The sequence below is a fragment of the Melopsittacus undulatus genome, chromosome 1 (genome assembly GCF_012275295.1).
Source record: "Melopsittacus undulatus isolate bMelUnd1 chromosome 1, bMelUnd1.mat.Z, whole genome shotgun sequence".
Lineage (NCBI taxonomy): Eukaryota > Metazoa > Chordata > Aves > Psittaciformes > Psittaculidae > Melopsittacus > Melopsittacus undulatus.
In genome coordinates this window covers 107,915,509-107,936,778 of record NC_047527.1, presented here as the reverse complement: position 1 = coordinate 107,936,778, position 21,270 = coordinate 107,915,509, and the positions used below count along the sequence as shown (strand labels likewise).

At 38.5% G+C, this 21,270-nt stretch overlaps 1 protein-coding gene across 1 annotated transcript in view; it reads left to right on the top strand.

The window, feature by feature from the left end:
* DIP2C (disco interacting protein 2 homolog C) overlaps positions 1–21,270 on the top strand; it is a 230,050-nt gene that overhangs the window by 163,982 nt on the left and 44,798 nt on the right. The window contains exons 22-29 of the mRNA XM_034061370.1: positions 2,546–2,747; positions 4,762–4,871; positions 5,660–5,740; positions 9,342–9,465; positions 11,091–11,212; positions 13,468–13,579; positions 13,699–13,808; positions 16,597–16,727. Of these exons, the coding sequence (XP_033917261.1) occupies positions 2,546–2,747; positions 4,762–4,871; positions 5,660–5,740; positions 9,342–9,465; positions 11,091–11,212; positions 13,468–13,579; positions 13,699–13,808; positions 16,597–16,727 (992 nt within the window). The remainder of the gene's footprint in view (positions 1–2,545; positions 2,748–4,761; positions 4,872–5,659; positions 5,741–9,341; positions 9,466–11,090; positions 11,213–13,467; positions 13,580–13,698; positions 13,809–16,596; positions 16,728–21,270) is intronic.

The window sequence follows — 21,270 nt, the reverse complement described above, 5'->3', positions numbered from 1 at the left end:
TGTCACACTTGTGTCATGACTCGCAATGACACCTGTAATAACAAACTCTACCAAATTACTACTCATTTCTGGTGATATTTATGAGACTCGCCTGACACCCTGCATGTGCTCTCTTTTGCCAGCCCTGCCCTACACTGTCTGCTTCTGCTATGCCTTACTGTGCATCTGAATCTCTTCCCAATAGTTGAGCTCATCAGTTTGCAGAACTTTCCAGTGGGTTGCACATATTCTGACTCTCCCTGACCCTTTCTGCTCCTCAGGTAGAGCTGCTGTACGTGCAAGACTACATTGGACTGCATCTCTGGCTTTTAGCAGAGGCATGATTGGGAGGGCTGATCAGGCTGGGTATGGAGTTTCTGGAGAGTAGTGGAGGAGGAAGGTATTTTAGTGACAGTGTGGGTGAAGATCCTAGGTAGCCTAACAGTTCAGTCAGATGGATCCTAGATACTCATTCACATCTCTTAGGCTGCTGCAGACTGATTTGACCCTTCAGGTAGGGTTGTGGTTCCTGTACTTGACAAGACTGGATGTTAGTTTTACCAGTGCCAGCATTCAGGCAGGACTTGACGGAACTAAACAAAGCTAGGAGATCTGCTGCAGAACTGTAGAGTGTATGCCTGGATAATTTTATGAGAATTAGATGTTTTCTCAGCTTGAATAACGTAACAGTCTGAGTTCTACAAGCTCTGTTACCTCTACTCCTTTTTCTCAATGAAACAAGGACAAAAATTCAGGTACTTCATTTACTTCTGGCTGGACAGAGTAATTTCATGAAGCAAGCCATTTCATCAAGAGGCATAAATGTCAGTGGTATTAAAATCGACCAGTACTCTTCCCTCTCAGAATTTTAAGGCTCAGTTCATCAATGCTTGTCCTTGTAAAACAAATTCATATCCTGCTCCAGAAATGTGCCAAGTGAAAAAGTGTGAAAGGTGACAATTTTGGGTGACCTATGACATTTTATCAGGCATCGTGCTGCAGATGTAGCTGTCAAAGGAGAGAGTTTGGAAGTCACTGGGGAATCTTTATATGTAGTACCCCTCATCCTACCCCAGCTGGGAATTATTTTCCGTTCTTCAACTCTAGGAGCCACAGTGGTTTACATTTGAGTAAGAGTGGTTACTTGCCCTGTAACAGTTTTCCTTCAGGCCGATGTCAGCTGAAGATCCCATGATTTATCATGGATTTTGAGAACCTACAACTAGCATTATGGTTAGGAGGTTATGATGGTTTCTGCCAGAAACATGGGACATTGTGTGTTGGCTGTCATATGTATCTCACTATTGCTGATCTTCCAGGTCACGTGTCTGTAGACCAGCAACAGGGTCTTCCAATACTACTGTGAGATCTACACTATTAAAACTGCCAAGTTTGTAAAATGAATACTGCTTTATTATTCTTTCATATGAAATCTTGCAGCCAAGTCAATAAAAAATGAAGCAAACAGAAGCCAAAAGCAAAATATTGCTTGTAGTGTCTGTAGAAGGAATTGGTAATTTACTGGTCTACACTTGAGTACCTATCTACAAATAATCATTTGATTCTCAGAATATAGATTGTATCTTCAAGGCAACAGACATAAGCATTCACTCTTCTCACAGTTAAAAATTAAAATGCAACTGAAGTAAATTATATTTTTGAACACTTAGCTACTCATTAGAAATGCTAGATGTAATTTGTGTGTCTGTGTGGATGTCTGAAGTTGGTTTTCTTACTTGCTGCAACTTTTGCTACCAATGTAAGGAAAATAGTTAAAAAGTGTATGGAATTAAAATCTGAGTGCATGGATATTCATGTTTACCTAAGTATATTATGTAGATACTGTATGTTATAGATTTCTTGGAACTGATACTATTTATACCACTTGTCAGATAGTGAACAAAGTTACTATAACATTCAAAGATACTTAATTTTCAGGTTTCATTCAACAGCTTTTTTTTCAAGTGGATAGTGTCGTAGTTTTTTCTTACATGTTTTTATTTCCCATTTCTGCATGATTATCTTTTACACTCTAATCACAGTGAAACAGTTATTACCTTAGAAAAGTATTAAAACTTCATAAGCTGCATACATCAGTAGGTATACGGTGATAATATGTGCAACCTTTGAAATTCTTTGTTCTGCAAGGTAGACTGGAAGTTAAATTGATAGGAATCCTTTGAATTTAATTCTGAGGACTGCACAGGTTAAAATCAGTTTCACGTGGGTTGACAGCCTATCTCAGTAATAAATCTCCAGGATACGTGCTACTAAGATATGCCTAAGACAGATGCCTAGGTAGCATTTCTTAATAGATTTCTGTGTATTTATCATGAGGTTTTTTATTGCCTTTGTATCTTTTGGAATGAGTGTAATAACATCAGTGTTACATTCCCATCCACCTGTTCTCACTGAAAAGAACCTCCTTATCACTGACATTGCTGAAGTGTCTTTCCATTGCTAGTTAATTATTAGGGTTGTTTTATGCAGTAATTCAGAACAACATATGCTTATTAGAATGATAAAAATTAGCCTTTCATTAAAATCAACTTCCTGCTTTTTTTAGGCAATTGACAGTATTCATCAAGTGGGAGTCTACTGCTTAGCACTTGTACCAGCAAACACACTTCCTAAGACACCGCTGGGAGGAATACACCTGTCAGAAACCAAACAGCTTTTCTTGGAAGGATCGCTGCATCCTTGTAATGTGCTGATGTGTCCCCACACATGTGTAACAAATCTGCCTAAACCAAGGCAAAAACAACCAGGTAAGTGAAGGCAAAGGGACCATAACCTAATGTTGTGTGTGTTCATGGTATGGAGAAAAATAATGGAATTGTTAATGCAGGCGAAGATCAGCTTGATCACCTGTTTCTGTTAAATATTACAGATGTATTAAGGACATCATTGGTTTTGGCAGAAGCTAGAAGTACCTTCACAAAGAGGGCAAAGAAAAATGCTCCAAAAACCTAAGTTCAGTGAACATGTAAGGTACTGTGAGGCCACACCTGGAGTTCTTTGTAAACTCCTTGTTAGTTACATCTAAAGAGGATAGACTGAGACCAAAATAGAGAAAGATAAAATCTGGCTTAGTTGAATGCTGAGTTTGTGAAGTAGAAATAAAGAGGACTGTTGACACTAAATCAGTGATGGAAGAAAAGCAAATACTTAATAACTGGTCATAAATTAAGCCCAAGAATGAGGATAAAGCTTTTTACCTGAGTGGTATTCTCACAGCAAGTATATTTGAGGTGAAACCCTAGTTTTAAGACAGATCCTTGAAAGTTCTGCCACACTTTATGAAAAATACTGGATGAAATGGTACAGCAAGGCATTGACTCAAGGGACTGAGAAAACCCTTGTAGCCTGCTGTAGTCCAGTTGCTGATTATTCATGCCCCGTAAACATGCAAACTTTAGCAAATTTTTTACTTCTAATCCAATTGCGGATTTTAGTACTCAGATTAATTTCCAGGATTTCTGGATCTGTAGCCTCAGACATAAGACCTAAATTCAGCTACGTTAGACTAAATGTTACTTTCCGCTTTGAAAACCAGTTTGGAATATGAAGTGGTTTTACCTTCTGATCTTGAATATGGGGACTATCCATCATGAATTCAGGCAAGTTTGCCAAAAATGTCAGCTTGTTTCTTTATTTAAAACCTTTGGACAAATGTTTCAGAAATAAAGACTATAATTTCAGTTTGTGTTTACTGGGGATGTTAGAGGTTAACAGTACTTCCACTAACTTAATAAAAGCAATGAAGCCTTTAACTGCAGTGCTCAATTCAGTATTTCCTTATTGCTGGTTTACAAAGCAATAAGTGAATTAGGATCAGTGCATTGGAGATACTTATATTATGCATACATTGTACGTCACTATAAGGAAAGCAATGCCTGGAATGCAGAAACTAACCTGATAGCATCACATTCTCCCATTTTGTGTAATTGTGACATACTGAGAGAGTATTGTTTTCATATTTTTAAAGCAGAGTAGCCTGTAGGTGTTGTTTATCTGGGTTACTTACACATCTTGTATTTTGACACATATACTACATACCGTCACTGAGGCTAAGCTTGGACATTACAGACTAGAAGTAAAGCCTGGTATCAATTGCAGTTGATCAGTAATACATGCCAGAGAAGAAGAAAACAAATGCATACATGGTATCGGTAAGACAGGTATTTTCCCCTGATGGTAACAAAAGAACATCAGTGAAAGCCGCCTCATGAAGAAATGTCACCCATGGCATCTTCCTTTCCTGTAAAGCTGTTTTTTTCAGCCTTTACCTTGTGCTAAAGGGCTTGCATATATTTTATCATAGGTACCATCTGCCTTCCTAATCCTTGTCACTCCATGTCTATAGCATTACAGAGCTGCTAATACAGATGCTACTTAGCCCAGGGAACAAAAGAGAGAAAGAGAAGCACTGTTCCTAAAGCCTGGATACATCTCATCTGGTTTTAGGCACTTGAATGGACATGCCTAAATTAGGATCTGTATTTTCCAAAGATTCCTCATACCAAAGCAGACAATATGTGTCTCTGGCTCTAGAAAGACCAGGCTAAATGGGCTTCTTGGTTAGATATGTTTAGACAGGGTAAATAAAGTCCTACATATCTTCCAGCTACTTCTGGTCCATCAACCAAAGTCTATATCAAAGAGATGTGCATAAGATTTGGTGTAGTGGATGGCAATAAGAAAAATATAATATAATGCAAAATAAATAATAATTCATCCAGAAACAAAGAATTTTTATTGCACGTTTCTTCTCTATTCTAGAAATTGGCCCTGCCTCTGTGATGGTGGGGAACTTGGTCTCTGGAAAAAGAATTGCACAGGCCAGTGGTAGAGATTTGGGGCAAATAGAAGATAATGACCAAGCCAGAAAGGTAAGCTGAAGTTTTCTGATACAGCTTTTATTTAGCTAGTTAGCATCAGGACACTTAGTAGCACATAGATTGTAATTATTATTATTATTATTATTGCAGAATTTGTTGATGCCTGTTTTAAATTCACACTAAAATGTTTCAAAACCCCCATTTACAGCTAAATATAAAATAGACATGAGGGGAAGTCACTGTGTTTCGTTTCAATGTATTTTTTTTTAGTCAGCTTACATGGGGCAACAGAATATGGTAAAAAGTGTTAACGGAGCTTCAACCAGAAATCAGCCTCTTATTCATTTTTTACCAAGTTCATGTGGAGTCCAGGGAACTTTGTTTGCATATGTGGTCCTGGCCTTATTTGTTATTTTGATCCTGTAAAATTAAGTTGAAATTCATCTCTTTCAGGAGCTTATGTGAATAATTAAATTAGTAAGTTCTGAACAGTATTTGTATGTTTATAGTAAGAAAAAGAGAGGAAGCTAAAGAATTAAAATGGTGCTTAAATTCAGAGAAATCAGTAAGGTCTGTCTTACTGCTTTGAAGGTATATGTAGTAATGTATCATAACCTCAGCAGTGTCTTCACTTCCAGAGAGGCTGCTGCTACCATGCAAAAGCACCTCACTATAAATATGTGATGACAAGAGAATTAATTCATGTTTAGTGCTTCTGGGTATTGATGTAAAATGTAGCATATAAATGAATAAGACATAGCTAAGCTAGCAAAAAGTTACCCGTTTTTTAAAGCCAAAAAGTTATTTAGTGTCACGACCATCACTCTGCTTTATTTTAGTTCCTCTTCCTCTCCGAAGTGTTGCAGTGGAGAGCTCAGACCACTCCTGACCATGTGCTTTACACTCTACTCAACTGCAGGGTAAGAAGCTCAGGTGTTGCTCTGACAGGTTGCGGTATGGGAAATGGCGCACGGGTATTTCAGCTGCACCTGTTTCTGCTATGGCTGAACGTGACCTTTCTGTTTCTTTTTCCATTAATACTTAGCTGTTATATTTAATGTTCACTGAAGCAGAAAAGGAAAGAGAATAATCATTGCCAGTTGTCAAAATAGAGATTGCTTTTCTATGAGACAACGCGCCTTACACACTTCTCATTTCTTTTTCCACCAAGTATGTGTTGTGGGTGAGCTGACACTGCAAATCTGTTTCAATAGTCATTGTTCCTGTACCAAAGAGTACTATTTAATACTGCTCACCATCCTGATTTCCAATTAGGAAAGCACAAGCTTGGCAAAATCAGAGTCTTTTCCCTAAATAAAACAATTATAGTTGTTTTGAAACTGGACCATCTGTTGGAGGTGTAACAATGGGGAAAGGAGGTGAAGAGAAAATGAGGCATATCCAGACTTCAGCGAGGTCTGCGGTGGATTACTGATCTCTCTTCGTATCCTACATTAGGTGCCAGTGTGGAACAGGATTTTATTGCTTAAAAAAAATTAATTAGTGTACATCATATGGTACAGAACTTGGGTTTACTAAGAGTGGGTGATTATAGACTTCCTAGATGACTGTAGATGACAAGCCAATAATTCCCAAGACCACTGCAGAGGATGAAAGTCTGATTTCAAACAATCCCGCTATGGTACATCCAGACACATCTGTCAAAACTAGAAAACGTATGTAGTATGTGAGGATCTCCAGGAGAGGAGGGTTCTGGAATAGTGCTATTTCGCTGGGCAGCCTGGAGTAGCTGGTGTTGTCTCAGCCCATGTGGTCCCTGCAGAATTTGAATGGGTTCTTAAACCTCCAGTAGTTTGTGAACCTCTGTGAAATAACCACTTACCGTATTTACAGGATATGCTTCCTCAGCCTGTATTACAGTGCTGGTGCCAATTCAGTTAAGGGCTACCAGTAAGTCACTAAATGACCTTATCATTCCATAGAAGCATAAAATAGTTGCATTTTGAAATTCAACTGAAAGATAGCAGATTTAGATTAGGTGTAAGGAAGAAGTTCTTTACTGTGAGGGTGCTGAGGCACTGGCATGGGTTGCCCAGAGAAGTTGTGTAGGCCCCATCCCCTGGAAGTGTTCAAGGCCAGGCTGGACAGGGCTTGGAGCAGCCTGTCTGCTGGAAAGAGTCTCTGCTTGTGGCAGGGCTTTGGAACTGGATGGTCTTTAAGGTGCCTTCCAACCCAAACCATTCTGTGATTCTATGATTCAGTTTCTCCCCTACTCCAGTGTGGAGTGTGTTATATGAAATATGTTTGAGAGATGTAATACTTTATGGAGAGATTTGATTTTTTATGGAAAGGAGTGACAGGTTTGCCTAGGCAAGTTTTATTACCCATCTAGAATTTTATTTCTGGTTTGTAACTTCCCTTTTTGTCTTCCTTGTACACTTTGTTCTAAAACATCCAGGCATCTTGCAGTGGATGACTAATAGAAATCCACTGAGATTAGTGTTTTCCTGTAATCCAAGCTTTTTGAGAGTTTGGAATATTTCAAAATTAGTGCAGCGCATTACTTTTAGTGTGTGTCATGAAGGATTGCAACACCTTTACACTGCAGGACAGCTCACATAAAAGACCCAAAGGGAACTGCTGCCTGGTGCTTGCCAATAATTCTTGTCCAACAGCAGGATTCTCCTTCCCTGCACTTCATATAAACAGTGTTTTTCATATAAACACTGCAGCTGGTTCACATGCAGCAAGTGCCAGAAGTCTTAAATGTAAACAAGTTGTGCACAAATTTACATAATTTGCAGCAAGTCCTTTTCTGTGTCAGTAGGGCCTGTGCTACTGATGTATGTGGGGATATGAAGGGTCCTTCTTCCCGTGACTATGCACACAGGCAATTTCATGAAAGAAGGAAAGAGGATCTTAAGCACATGCATTCTGGCAAGTCTACAGTAACAAGGACACCTAGACCTCAGATCATCTGGGCCATATTTAGGGCTGGACAGATGGAAACTGTCGCTAGACTAGCATCCATATAGTTACATATGTCTTTAGAGGAAGTTTTCATAGTGAAATGTTTTCCACATTACTTAGAAGACTGATTAAAATTGCCTGAAATGCATTTCAGTAATCGTGGTTGCTGAAGATGTTAAAGAAGAATGCCAAGTCCTGACTTTGTTCTTTTTCTTTTCAATTAGGTTGTCCTCTTTGTTGACAGTTTACAATAAATCCTGTAAATGCCAAGTAGTGCCTGCTGACATGCCACTACTTCTAGTGCTAGACCTTTATCAAATTGCTGTCTTCTCTCTGAAGCTTGTGGTCAATAAACACTGTGATATTTATTGTGGAATGGTGATGGTGGATAGAAAACAGTAATCAGGGACAATGCTTATTATCCCTTGCCATGTTAAAATATATTATAAAGTATATTTCTTTAAAACAGTAGACCATCTTGCTTTCTCTCTTAATGTTTTTGATTGCATTGCATTGCATTTTTTTTCAGAAAAAAAAATGTTGTTTTGAGTGTATACATAGTTTTGTCTTTTTTTAACTTCAATTTTTTCAATCTCCTTATTTTTAAATGCACTTAGTGCTTGCTAAGCAGTCTCTTAGTGCTGGAGACTGAAATTCTCTTTTTCCACAGAACAGTTGCACAAGCAGAGGTGCAGCCCTTTCTGTACTGCCCTGCACTGCCTTTATCTCAGCACAGACCTGACCAGCACAGCTCTAGGCACAGTCAGTCTGTCCTACACGTTCATTTTTAGATTTCTCTTCTGAGCTGTCAGCTGGTAATGAATTCTGTGATACATATGTATACATATATATACACACATATATGTATTTAGAAAATGCAAGAACTGTAACACTCATCCAATTTAAAGCACTATATCTGATAATTTGGGGTTAGCACTATTTGAAATGCTTCAAAAAGCCAGACTCTGTAGCATATTGTCACTTCCCCTTTTTTCTTCAAGCTGACCAGTTACTCAAATTCAACAAATGCCTTTCTTCTCTATTTTATTTATATGCATGTGCTTAGCTTTTGTTCCAGACAAATTCTTTTCCCTGTCACAAAGTATTGTTTTCTCCTGTCTTTTGTCTCTTGTCTGTTGAAGTATTTCTGCTGTGCCATTTGGCTTCACGCCAGCATGCAGACAACGGAGTGCAATTTTCAGGATTGCTCTCCACAGATTTTCCAGATTGCTGCAGAGACCATAAAGGCACTTTCCTGGCTGTAGCAGAGAAAACGCTGTTGGTGTAGCAAGGGAGGTACAGGTTACATGGGCAGGATATTAATATACTACTGTACTCCCTTGGCTGGAGTGAAAACAGTGTTGGGGGTAGAAGGTACAGAGAAAGGAATAGAGACCATTCCTCTGCTTTACAAACATCTTTTTTCCCTCCAACTACAGTTTGGCATAAGGCTGAAGGTGTCTGTATTTAATTTTATTTTGTGATGTATTGTGGCTGCACCTCATCCAGTAACTTCTCAAAGTGAAGAGGGAAACAGAGTTTCAGCATATTGCATTATCTTCTATGACATTTATCTTTCTTCCTGTGCAGGGAACAATAGCCAACTCATTAACTTGTGTTCAGCTACATAAACGAGCTGAGAAGATAGCTGTCATGTTGATGGAAAGGGGGCATTTACAAGATGGAGACCATGTGGCTTTGGTTTACCCACCAGGTAAAGAACTGTCATGTTTGGTACCTTGGTAGTCCCAAAAGTTTATCAAGATCCTTTGGAACAATGCTGTATTGTCATTATCAACCTGTAGATCATGTCAATTGGCAAAACATAAAATATTTGCTTTATGTGTATTTCTTTGAACCTTGTCAAACATAAAAGAATTCCACTTTGCATATGTGCATAGATACTATTTCTTTGGGTTCAGATTAAGATTAACCTGTGTTTTTAAAACCTGTCTCTTAAAAGCAGTCAAATTTAATTACTGCTTTTCTTTTAGTTTGTTGGAAATACACCATTTTATAAGCGTCCAGCTCTACTAAAATATTCCATTTACTGTGTGTTCTTAGATTCACCTGTTGAATTCCCCTTTGGAAATGCTGCTTCATGACAATAAAGCAGCAACACCTGGGAGGTAATCAGTGGGTTTTTATAGAGAAATATGATGGATAAATAACAGATTATTAAGAAATACCAAATTATAATCACTATTTTATCTATAGATCTCTAATCTAGACAGCTCTCTGGGCTTGGATTTCATCTTCTGACATAAGGGCTTTTAAGATTGTGTTAACTAGTACCTTGTTTGACATTTGCTTGAAATTATTTCTGATCTAGTGCTGCTCTTTTATCTTTAGCATTTCATATGTGTTGGTGAAATAAACAGTCTGATTTAAGGTCTGTATTGTGATACATAGTTGATCGGGGTTGTGAGACACTTGTAAACTCTTTATAGGAATAATTTATCCACAGTTAATAGAGGAAAGCATTTTCCACAAAAGAAGACTAGTATTTTAAACTGAAGGTTTTATTTTCTGTATGTTACTTCCCATGAATGAAGCATTTTATTGAAGGAACAACAACTTACAGTACTGCACATCCTCTTCCACTGAAAGGGTGAAACGGCCCCCACTGTCATCTTACCACAGCCTGTGTACAATACCAGGGATCTATCCAGCAACAGTATTCAAGGGTTCTTTGTGCTGGTATTTGTTTACCCTCTTTAGATAGTTTGAAGTGTGCTGTACACAATCCATTGCCTGCGATCAATATTTATATGGAACAACACCTAGTTTTATTTTGAAGCAGGATTTCAAAATTATTACTTTCTTTTTTACTATAAAATTTCAGGTAGGTAAATCAAATCTGCATATCTGAGATTAAAAATGACATGAGAAAGTATTTAATTAAACCTTCAGATGTTCTTTCTGCAGCTGATAGGAGCAGGCATCATCCTACCTCATGCTTTTGCCGGGGCATCCTTCCTGTAGACTCTTATTTGTCTATAAATGTAAATTTAGGAAGATAATTAATCTGTAAAAATCAGTCTTTTTTTAACAGGTTACTTCTTGATCATATAAGTGGAATTCAGCTAAATGATGGTATCTGGCTCTAGCTTTGTATGTCGCCTTTGGTTTTTCATGCTCAGAAGAACAGTACGATTGAAAGGAGTCAGTGAAGCTGAACAAATACTGACAAGGGGCTGAAAAAGAAGTCTGTTAAAGGGCTTAGTCGCTCATTTAACCTTCTGAGTTGAGTTCCAAGTAATATTTATGCTGACATAGGTGTCTATGATTAACTGATTTGATTTTCAGGGGAGGATTTTTGTTTTGTTCTTCATGCAGGAATAGACCTGATTGCAGCATTTTATGGATGCCTGTATGCAGGCTGTGTGCCAATAACAGTTCGACCTCCACATCCCCAGAACATAGCTACCACATTACCTACAGTGAAGATGATTGTGGAGGTGAGCAAACACCTGAAAGTGCACAAGGAGATTAAATGGTAGATGGGATATAGTTTTGCAGAGACTTTAGGAACGGAAACTAAAGTGAGTGGTGGTGTAGGTTGAAGAGTTCTTTTCCTTCCAAAGATTCTGGGCTTCAGTGTGTTGCAGCATCAATGCTGCTTGACACACACCACCTTCTGACTTCTGCTGCCACAGTTATGCTACTCCTTTCAAGAAATGTATTTGAAGAAGTGCTTTGTCGTATTTAGCTATATGCCAGGAGTGGTAGGATTCCTCACGTGGCAAAGCTACACTGACTGTTGAAAAAAAAAAAAAACAACTACCCAATGGTGAATTGGCCTTAGTTGTGTACATCTAATTGTTTTGCAGTTTAGAGCAATTTCAAAGTTCTGTTGTGAAGATGTTGGTCAGTATTTTGTTTCATCCAGAGAAGTGTTCCTCAGACTCCTTCATTCAGTGCTTTCTTTCGATAGCTTGGATTTATCTAATAGTGTTTAGTCTTTGTTGCACATGCATAACTTCATTGTGGTTGTTACTAAAGGAAATAAAATGGTTGCAAAGAAATAGTCTTTTACATCTGGCAGTTTCTAATATATTGAATGGAATTACGATTCCCTGAAAAAACAAGCTGAAACGAATGTCTTTTTAACGTTTCTAATTAATGTTGATACTTTCAAGTAATAAGTACTAGAGATAGTTATAATTTATGGCTTTCCTTATGGCATCACAAGCCAAATATTAGTAGAGGTAACAAAAATTGTCTTCAGGGTTCTCATTATATAACAGTTTGGCACTCACAGTTTTCAAACATCAGTTGTTAAATCATAGAAGTTATGTAAAATATGATATTTTGTTTTTCTTGATGTTTAATAGCCAAATTAGATCTGTTAGGTTTCATGATGAAAAAACAAAGACAGGTCTAAGCTGACTTGTAATCATTGTCCCTTCAGTAGATTAAATAAAACGTTGAAATGTATTAGCCATAATAATGCCAGTTTGACTAAAAGCCTCTCAGCTGTTTTACACAAGATTTTCTTTGATTTTGGAGAGGAATGACCTTGTGGAAAATAAAATATTGAGGCTGTTCCTTCACTGACAAAGCAGTCATACAAATTTTCTGGTGTGATGGGGTCAAAACCTTCTCTGACATGCTATATGACTACGCAGCACCTTTTGAAGTCAGTAAAAATGACTTCTGAGCAAAATTTGGTCTACATAATTGTGTCTTGATGATGAACTGGTAGTAGTAAAATATAACTGAACTTTATTGAACCCTATCTCAAGCAGTTGCTAATTTGTAGTTCAGATGTCTTCTTTCTCCTTCCCACCATCCCCTTGTGTTTACCTCTGACTTGCTATTCTCCAGACATGGACATTCTGTATTTTAATGAACCTCCTGATTTCCCAGATTAACGTAATTCCTGAGAGAGCTAGTAACTACCAAGTCATGAAATTCCTTTTGATTTATGGCTTTACTTAAAGATCAAGAACAGCTATGTAAGAATTACCTTGCCTTGACATGACAGTGACATGATTGGAGTGAGGAATGCTGCAGTGGCTTCATTTATCTTTACTTCCAGCTTGAAATATTTAGACTGTTCATACAGGGAAATCATGGAGTTAGAGGAAGTAAGTAGAGCTGGGGTCAGTGCTTGTATGCTTCTGTTTCCTCATGTGCTCTATAAAGTTGACTTCCATGAGAGTACTGTTGACAGAAGTGTACCTGCCTCAGGGTAAAATTCAATGTACATATTGTTAGTGAGTTCCTTAGGCTGAACATGAGAAATTCTGTGTGCAATGAAATGTTTCAGATTCCTTAAAGAAAAAAAAACCTCTTAGCTTAGTTCCTCAAAATTTCATAAAAGAATGATGCTGCCTTTTCAGTTTTTCCTCTGTACTATCTTCAGTGAGCAACAGTGTTCATATTTATGTTTGTCTGAATATATCCTTAAATATATTATTTTTTATAATCAGTAAGAAATAGTCTAGTAGTTGCCACTTACTAATTTTAAAAGCAGCAAATCTAAAAGGACTTCTCAAAGTGCAATTTTCATGTTATTTGTAAAACTCACATGTCTTCATCTGCTTTGTGAGCTGCATTTTTTGTGCATCTCTCTACCTCCTGATTGGAAAATGTAAGACTAATATGCCTGTGTCCTGTTCTGGCAGAAAATAAATCATGGTCTTGCTCATTTTCATGGGAGAATTAATCAGTATCCTGTTGTATTCTTATTTATTTCTTAAATTCCTAGGTGAGCCGCTCTGCCTGCTTAATGACTACACAATTAATATGTAAATTGTTACGGTCACGAGAGGCAGCAGCAGCAGTGGATGTCAGGACATGGCCTCCAGTACTAGATACAGGTGAGTACTAAGGCTAGGAGACCTCTGTGTCTTCTCTTAGCATTGCATTTGTCAAGCCCTCAGAGGTCTATCTGTCATGGGAGTAAGACATGCACATTTTCTTTCTCTGTTTTCACTAGATGATTTGCCAAAGAAGCGGCCTGCACAGATCTACAAACCTTCTAACCCTGAAACGCTTGCTTACCTTGACTTCAGTGTCTCCACAACTGGCATGCTAGCAGGGGTAAAGGTAGGGACTTCCTGTTGAAGTTTGCATTGCTGCTGTCAATCACACCTGGCTGGCAGGTGGTACATTGCTCTTGATTTGTAACTCCTCTTGATTTTTGGTAATAGAAATGGAATTGCTTCCTTCCTTGCAGTCATTATTCGATTCCGTTAATACTAAATTAGTTCCATACTTGCTAGGGTACTGTGTGTGGTGAGTTTAGCTCCTTCTTCTCCTCAGACTAAAAATTTCATTCCAGTATCCAGGCAGATAGCCCACTGCTTGTCTGCCTGAAGCATTCTTTAACTGGCACATCTATTATTTCTATTTTGTGAAGGAAATGAGACTTACTCATCTTTTTACTCATTCTAATACCCATTCATTGTTTCCTCCTTGTTGCAACTCAGCTACTGGCAATTGCCATTCAATATTCTCCGTGCAATTAAGGGAACTGCTGATGTTTCTGGTATATTCACCTGGTACAATACTAGAGTAAGCAGCAAAAAAATCATTGATGTGTTTGTTTGATAAGCTTAGGCATCCTGGGCTCTTTTAAATTTCTATTCTGCCATTTTCTCCAACCCTTTACACACAGTTCATCAAAGCTGGTTTACCTAGCTGTTAACTTAAATATTGTTACAGTTTTGGTTTCACCAACACATAGGCAAATGTAAAATCACTCTGTTATTCTTACTTTCTTATTATTCTGCCTTATTCCTAACTGTTGCATATCCAAGGATTATGATTACTTCAGCAGGCTCTGCTGACATATCACACTCATAGCGTATATTGAATTCCTCATACTTTTTGGCATCACTCATCTATTTTTAGAAGCTGTCAGCATTCTTTATAAACAAAGAAAGCATTGTTTTCCTAGTTTTTGTGTGGAGAATTAGAAGCAGAGAGCAATGAACTGGCCAGCCTGAGCCTAACTGATGGTTGAATGGTGAGCTGGCTGATGGCCATGTACTGGACACTCCTGGAAGATTCATTTCTTCTAACTTTAAATAGCTACAATGCCTACAGATGTGGATTACTCACTGAGCTCCTCAGTAATCAACAGAGAGAAGCAAGGACTTTTAGGGTCTGACTTATCTCAAACATCTAGTTTTAAATGGATGAATGTCACATAAGTCTTCATTTCTTCTAAAGGGAGCCTTAAATGATTGTTTCAGATGCAGTCATCCAGATTAAATCTGGCATGAATTCAACCTTATCAGGCTTGCAGAAATGACTACTGACAATGCAGAGTCAGTATTTGAAGAGCTTCAAAGATGGTCAAAGGCAGGGCCAGTCAATGAACCTTTTCTTAATGTGGCCAAAGGGAAATCCAGATAAACCCATCAAGGAATTCTCAATTAGCTTCTGAAATCTGGGTCACAGTGCTTCCAGATCACTGATTCAGCAGGTTTATGTAAATAGTTACCATCTGCTAGATAATCATTAGTGTTCAATTAATTGCAAAAGCATTGTAGGAGGGCACAAGGCTTATATCCATACTGCAGTGGTGTTAAATAAATAAAAAAAAAAAAAGAAAATGGCTAAACAGCTCATGTGGCTCTGAAAAGTTGATAAATGTTTTGTAATCACTTTGGAAGTAGTAGATTCCACTGACATTCGCTCTCAGCCTTTTCAATAGCTCGCACTCAGTATGGTATAAAAATTTACAGAATAACACCAGTTCTGGACCTCTGGAGTTCAGTATAATCCTGTGTGGAAAAGTAGTCCTTATTCAGCTACAGTAGAATTAATCTCTGCAAATGGCCTATGATCACTGTGTAGCTGTTTTGAGCTGGTCCTTTTGCATCACTTGGAACATGTCCAGCCTCCATTACAGCTCTCACTGGCAATGGAGAAAAAGTCACTTCTGAAGCTTTATTCCCCTGTTTACCTTAAGATCAAATAAATTTTACCTTCCAAGTGCCTGTTCCCCTCCATTGACTCTTAACAGTACATAAGGCAACTAGCTCAGTATGTGGCAGGGTTCAAAGGTTAGATGAGTTAAATCCTATCCAGGCTGTATTTCTAACACGAGTATCTTTATTGTTATTAACGGAGAGGACAAAGATTAAAAGATGTAATTCTGTTCCCACTGCAGTTAGAACTTCTAAGCTAGGATGCGTGAGCGTAAGAAACATCCTAACACTGGGGGAAGGATCAGAAGAACTTCCTTCTGGTTTTTTTTTTTTGTTTCTGCTTTCTGCTCGTTTTATCTCTGAGAGTTTTTTTGCCATGATTTTAAAAGCCTGTTTCTCAGTTAGGAGCTGGAGAACCTGAAGACATTTTACAGAAACTTTACTGAGTTTAATGGGGATCTTTCTCACTGAATGATTAGGTCCTTAGTACTGTTTTGCATGCAAAATCCTCTTCAATTTAAGAAGTGCATCAACATTTTTTATTTATTGCATTAAGAAATATGTACTTAAGAGCATGTTACTTACTATCTACAAAATATTTTGTTCAGATCCTGCAGTCATTCATTCCTTTGTTCTTTGAGGAAGCTTAGCTTGTTACCATTAGCTTTGCATACAGCTTGGAGCACATTTTCAAACCACTCAGCTTTCTCCCTAAATCACTTCAAACATACCATTCACTCTGTTTCCCTTCCCCTTTCACGGTTATTTGGATGCCCTCTTAAAGGAAAGTTATGTTTTCTTAGGTATAAATTACATGTGTGTTTACTCTGAGCACAAAGTCAATATTTATTTGTTTTCTTTATCCTGTAGCAGATTTAAGCACTTGGCGCAGTTTGGGTATGAGCCTTCCAAATTACATAGTTGATCATTTTAATTACTTTGCTGTTGTCTTTCAGATGTCTCATGCAGCCACTAGTGCCTTTTGTCGTTCTATTAAGCTGCAGTGTGAGCTTTATCCCTCCAGAGAAGTCGCTATTTGCTTGGACCCCTACTGTGGACTTGGGTTTGTCCTCTGGTGCCTCTGCAGGTGAGGTTTCTCCTCAGCCTTTTGAAATACTGTTTCCATTGTACTACAACACAACAAACTGGATGATGTGAGTGATAAAAGGATGGGAAGAACAGACATTACTTCTGGGTCTGACAAAGGCAACTGGAATTGCTGGAAGCTATACAGAGAGTGCTGCATAGAGGACACGCTTTGTCTGAGCAGGGCATGGCTGTAGATGGTTAGACTTAGGAGTGCAGAATATCAGCACAGCTGCTCATTGACCTCCTGCAGGTTTACTGCTGTCTCCACAGTCATTCTAGTTTTATTTGATGAAGGCAGAGCTTTTCCAATATTACCTTAAGGAAGTGGTTTCCTGATGTCCTCTTTTTCATTCTCAGTCTGAAAGTGCAAGTAGATATCTGGGACTTCCTCATTTGTGTGACTTACGGATGTGAATTTTGCAGAGACATGAAAGTGTGTTTTCTTGCAGATGGGTGCTTTTGTGGCAGTAGCAAAGCTATCAGAAGAAAACAGTGAAATGTGAATCAGCTTTTTTGTTCAAAAGTTTAGAAATTTAACAGTTCTGTCAGTCTCTATACTCTAGGGAAGTTACAGTTCAGCACTGAAAGCAATTTCATCGATTATTTTATCTTTTTTTTTTTTTTTCCCAAGTTAGCTAGGTTGATGCAGAGGCAAAGGGAAAGAGCTATGGGAGTGTTAATGGAGCACATTTTTATGAAAACACAGTAGCCCAGCATCTTGTCTCCCTCCATCGAAAGTTCTTTGGTGTTAGCGGTACTGCTATTTTTAGTTACTAAAATGAAGATAATCCAGCAAGTATATTGAAACTTAAAAAAAAAAAACAAACCACACCTCAGAAAACCTTTCAGAAATGTTGAGATTTTAATTAAATTACTCATTTTAAGTTAAATTTTTAAAATATTGTTTGTGGCTGCCCCATCCCTGGCAGTGTTCAAGCTCAGGTTGGATGGGGCTTTGCGCAACCTGGTTTAGTGGAAGGTGTCCCTGACAATGGCAGGGGGTTGGAACTGGATGATCTTTAAGGTGCCTTACAACCCAAACCATTCTATGGTTCTGTGGTTTCCTATATGGACTTGTGTGTTCCAGCATGCCCTGGTGTCAACTGTTAGGCCCGCACTCTGCTGGGGCCTAAGCCAAATCTGCCAAGGTGCATTCAGTGAGACCAGGGAAGGAGGTAGAGCACCACAGGAGAGTTCAGCTAAGGAGTTTATTATTGTATGGGATAATGTTGGGACATGGAGCATCTGAGAATAACTTCTGTACATCATGATTGAACCATAAAATACAGATAAATATTAACCTGTCCAAAACCCAAGTAATTTGTGCTACCCATGCCTCTCCTGAATATAGGAATATTTGTTTCTTCCAGAAACATATTTGCAACAAGTAAGTATTTGCTGCCCTTAGGTCCTTCCCAATATTGATAGTATTCAGCCTTTTAGGAGGAGAAGCTTGTTTATGACTGGCAACTGAATTCAGGCAGCAAGCCTTTGGGAGAAAGCAATCAAGGTCTGTGCCCCTCTGTAGCTTACAGAAGGCATAGAAAACTTTATACCATTTTCAAAGAAGAGAAAGGAAACAAGGGAGTTGAAAAAACTGAGGTCAGGCCAGCAACACTCTAATCGTAGGAACCATCGTGTCAATCTCTTCTTTGGCACTCATTTCCTGTTCATATAAAACAAGAAAAATTGCAGGCTTCTTGAATTACGACTGTCATTTAGAGAAAGCTGATGTCAGATAGAGCTTCATTAATTCCACTTACAAACTTAATTTCCATTTCATTTCTATTTCAGAAATGAGTATTATTTCATCTGATAGCAAAAAATACATCCTGCAGGCTATTAGAATCATCATAACTTTGCAACTTTGCATTTTACTCTTTGTAGTTTAGCATACTCAAATCCTCCCCAACATTTTACAGGCCATATTTCTACCTTAGAGGATTCTACTCTAAAGTTATGATTGTCTGTCACCACTCCCATTAACTAAATTAATTCTTCTAATGATATATGGAAATGAAGTTAGATCTTCAATTTTTGATCAGCTAGGAGGTTTTGAGAGGTAAAAAGGAACTTTTCAGTTTAGGAGCCCACCAGGAAGAGACAGCAACCTCCTGTGCTGCATGTGGTGAAAATGACAGGTACATTTTAATCCCTTTATTAACTAGACCAAAGGATGCACTGACTCAGGAATGAAAGAAAAACTAACCTTTTATCCCCGTTGTAGGTGCTTAGACGTTGTGCTGGCCTGCTTCACTGCGGTGCCCCAGAATGCCCCATTCTGTGAGGTCAAAGCTACTTAGGAAAGCTGCTGGAGCATGGAGCCAGCCTTTTGGTAAGTTTGGAATATATTGCATAGTTTTGCAAAGTTTTTCATTTTTTTAAATTTATTATTTTATGGCCTAAAGGGTATAAAATAATAAAGAAAAGAAACCTTGCAAAGCAGAGCAATACATTAAAAAAAAAAAGGGATTTACCATATTCCCTCTAAACTGGCTGCATGCTCCAGCAGGGTTTCCTTGGAAGCTTTGTCATTGAATAGCACATCCTGGGTGTGACAGCAGTCATCAGCCCCGTGTGAGTTCACAAACCCCAAACTTCCTAATTTTAACAGGTTCCTACTCATGACTCAATAAAATAATACATTATTTTTTGCGTTTTTCTCTTTAATAATGTCATTTGTCCATTCTGAGAAGGTGATCCCAGTATTCTGACTGGCATTGCATTGCATCTTAAAATGTATTACATTCTTTAAAAGAAAAGAATATTGAAAATGTCTTTATATATATATATATATAAAGGAATACTAAATCCCATTGTTCAATAATGCTTCCTAAAATTAAGATGTCCCTATCTTAATGCTGCTCACTGTGGAGGAGAATAGAGCACTCTAGAGTTCATTAGTGAGGATTTACTGAATTGATAGTTGCTGAGTGATGCAATAGAATAAGTATTTTCCTTCCACTTTAGCCCAGCTAAGCCAACCACTATTGCAGTTCTCCTTTTACTACTGAAAGATAGAATTGTCCTTGTCAAATTACCATGAAGTACATTAATAATTAAAAAAATCATGTATTAAAAATATATGATGATATATTCTCAGAAACTTGAGATTGTAATAGTGCAAGTCAGTAAGACTCAGGCTGGACCACAGGAACTGAGTTTTCCAGTCCACAGTGGCCACATACTAAGTATCACGAACATTTGAACACCATAAAACAGTCCTGGGAAGGCTTTCCAGGTAAGGTGCAGTGAAGTGGCTTTCACCTGTCCCACTCCTGTTGTCTCTATTCCACAGACACAAGCTGAAGTCCCCAGTGGTGCCACAGGGTAGCTTCTGCAGCAAGAGACCGCAAAGTTTCTTATTGACCAGACAGGTGGGACTGTGCTGGACGTGAGCAAGGAATTGCAGCATTGACATGAGAACTGCATTTTAAAAAACTTTAGTGTGCTAGTACTCATTAATTATTGTTAGGCTTTTTAGGCTAACTTGAAGTTATCTGGCAGGCCTGAGCATTTCACCCAGTTTCCAGCCCATTTATAGCAAATTAAAGGTAAGACTGCATTAGAAAACCTATATGCCAGCTCAGGAAAGGATATTTCCAGCATAGGAAGTGAAGAATGTGAATATAACCCTCTCATGTGTATTGCAAAGTGCATAACAGGGGCAGCAGGAATGTAAAGGTGTGTCTGCCTACACCGTGCCGTGTACCCGTTTCTCATGGAGTCTTTAGCCAGTGGCAATTTGTGGAATAGGCAATTTGCTTCTCTGACATATTACAATAGGTCTGTTAAACCTGCCTCAAGTCTGGAATGTTCAAGGGCAGCTGAGAGCCCTGAGTTACCTTGATAGGCAATGTATGGGATGTGTTGACAGGCTAACTCCACTGGCTCCGCAGATCAGCCCATACATAGAAGAGTCACTGGGGCAAACAGAGGTGTTGCTATGGCACCACATAAGTGCTGCTCAAGTCTGAGCAGGGGTTTATAAAAAGACTTTATGTTGAGCATTCAAAATCCACCAAGTGTATGATTCCTACTCCTGGTGCTGCCAAGTGATGTGTTTGTGCTCAGGAGCAGTCAACACCACCCAATGAGAATTACACATCAGTTCATGAGTGCTCAGTAGCAACCTGGAGCCATGATAGAAAGCTTCCCACGTAAGGTGCAGATTGCTGCAGCAGATCTCCAAAAGGGTGAGCCTTTGGAAGACATGCCAGTAACAAGAAGTTTGAGTTAACCTCTGTCTCTCATTCTGGGCAGACAGCACAGTCCCAACAGGTGATGCAAGCATCAGAGGAACAAAATACTGGGTTCAGGTTTAATAAAAGACTTACAGGTATCTGATTCAGGTACCAAGACCAGAGCTTGAGCTAAAACAAAGTGCTGAGCTATGGCACCATTCTCACCAACTCCCAGTACCCTGATGTGGAAGTTGTGAAGGCTGGACCTATTCTCAGCACGAGAAGCCTATCAAAATTTATGGGTGAGATCTTTTCCTTTCTGGAGAAATCTGCATGCCCTGTGCAGTGATTCCTTTG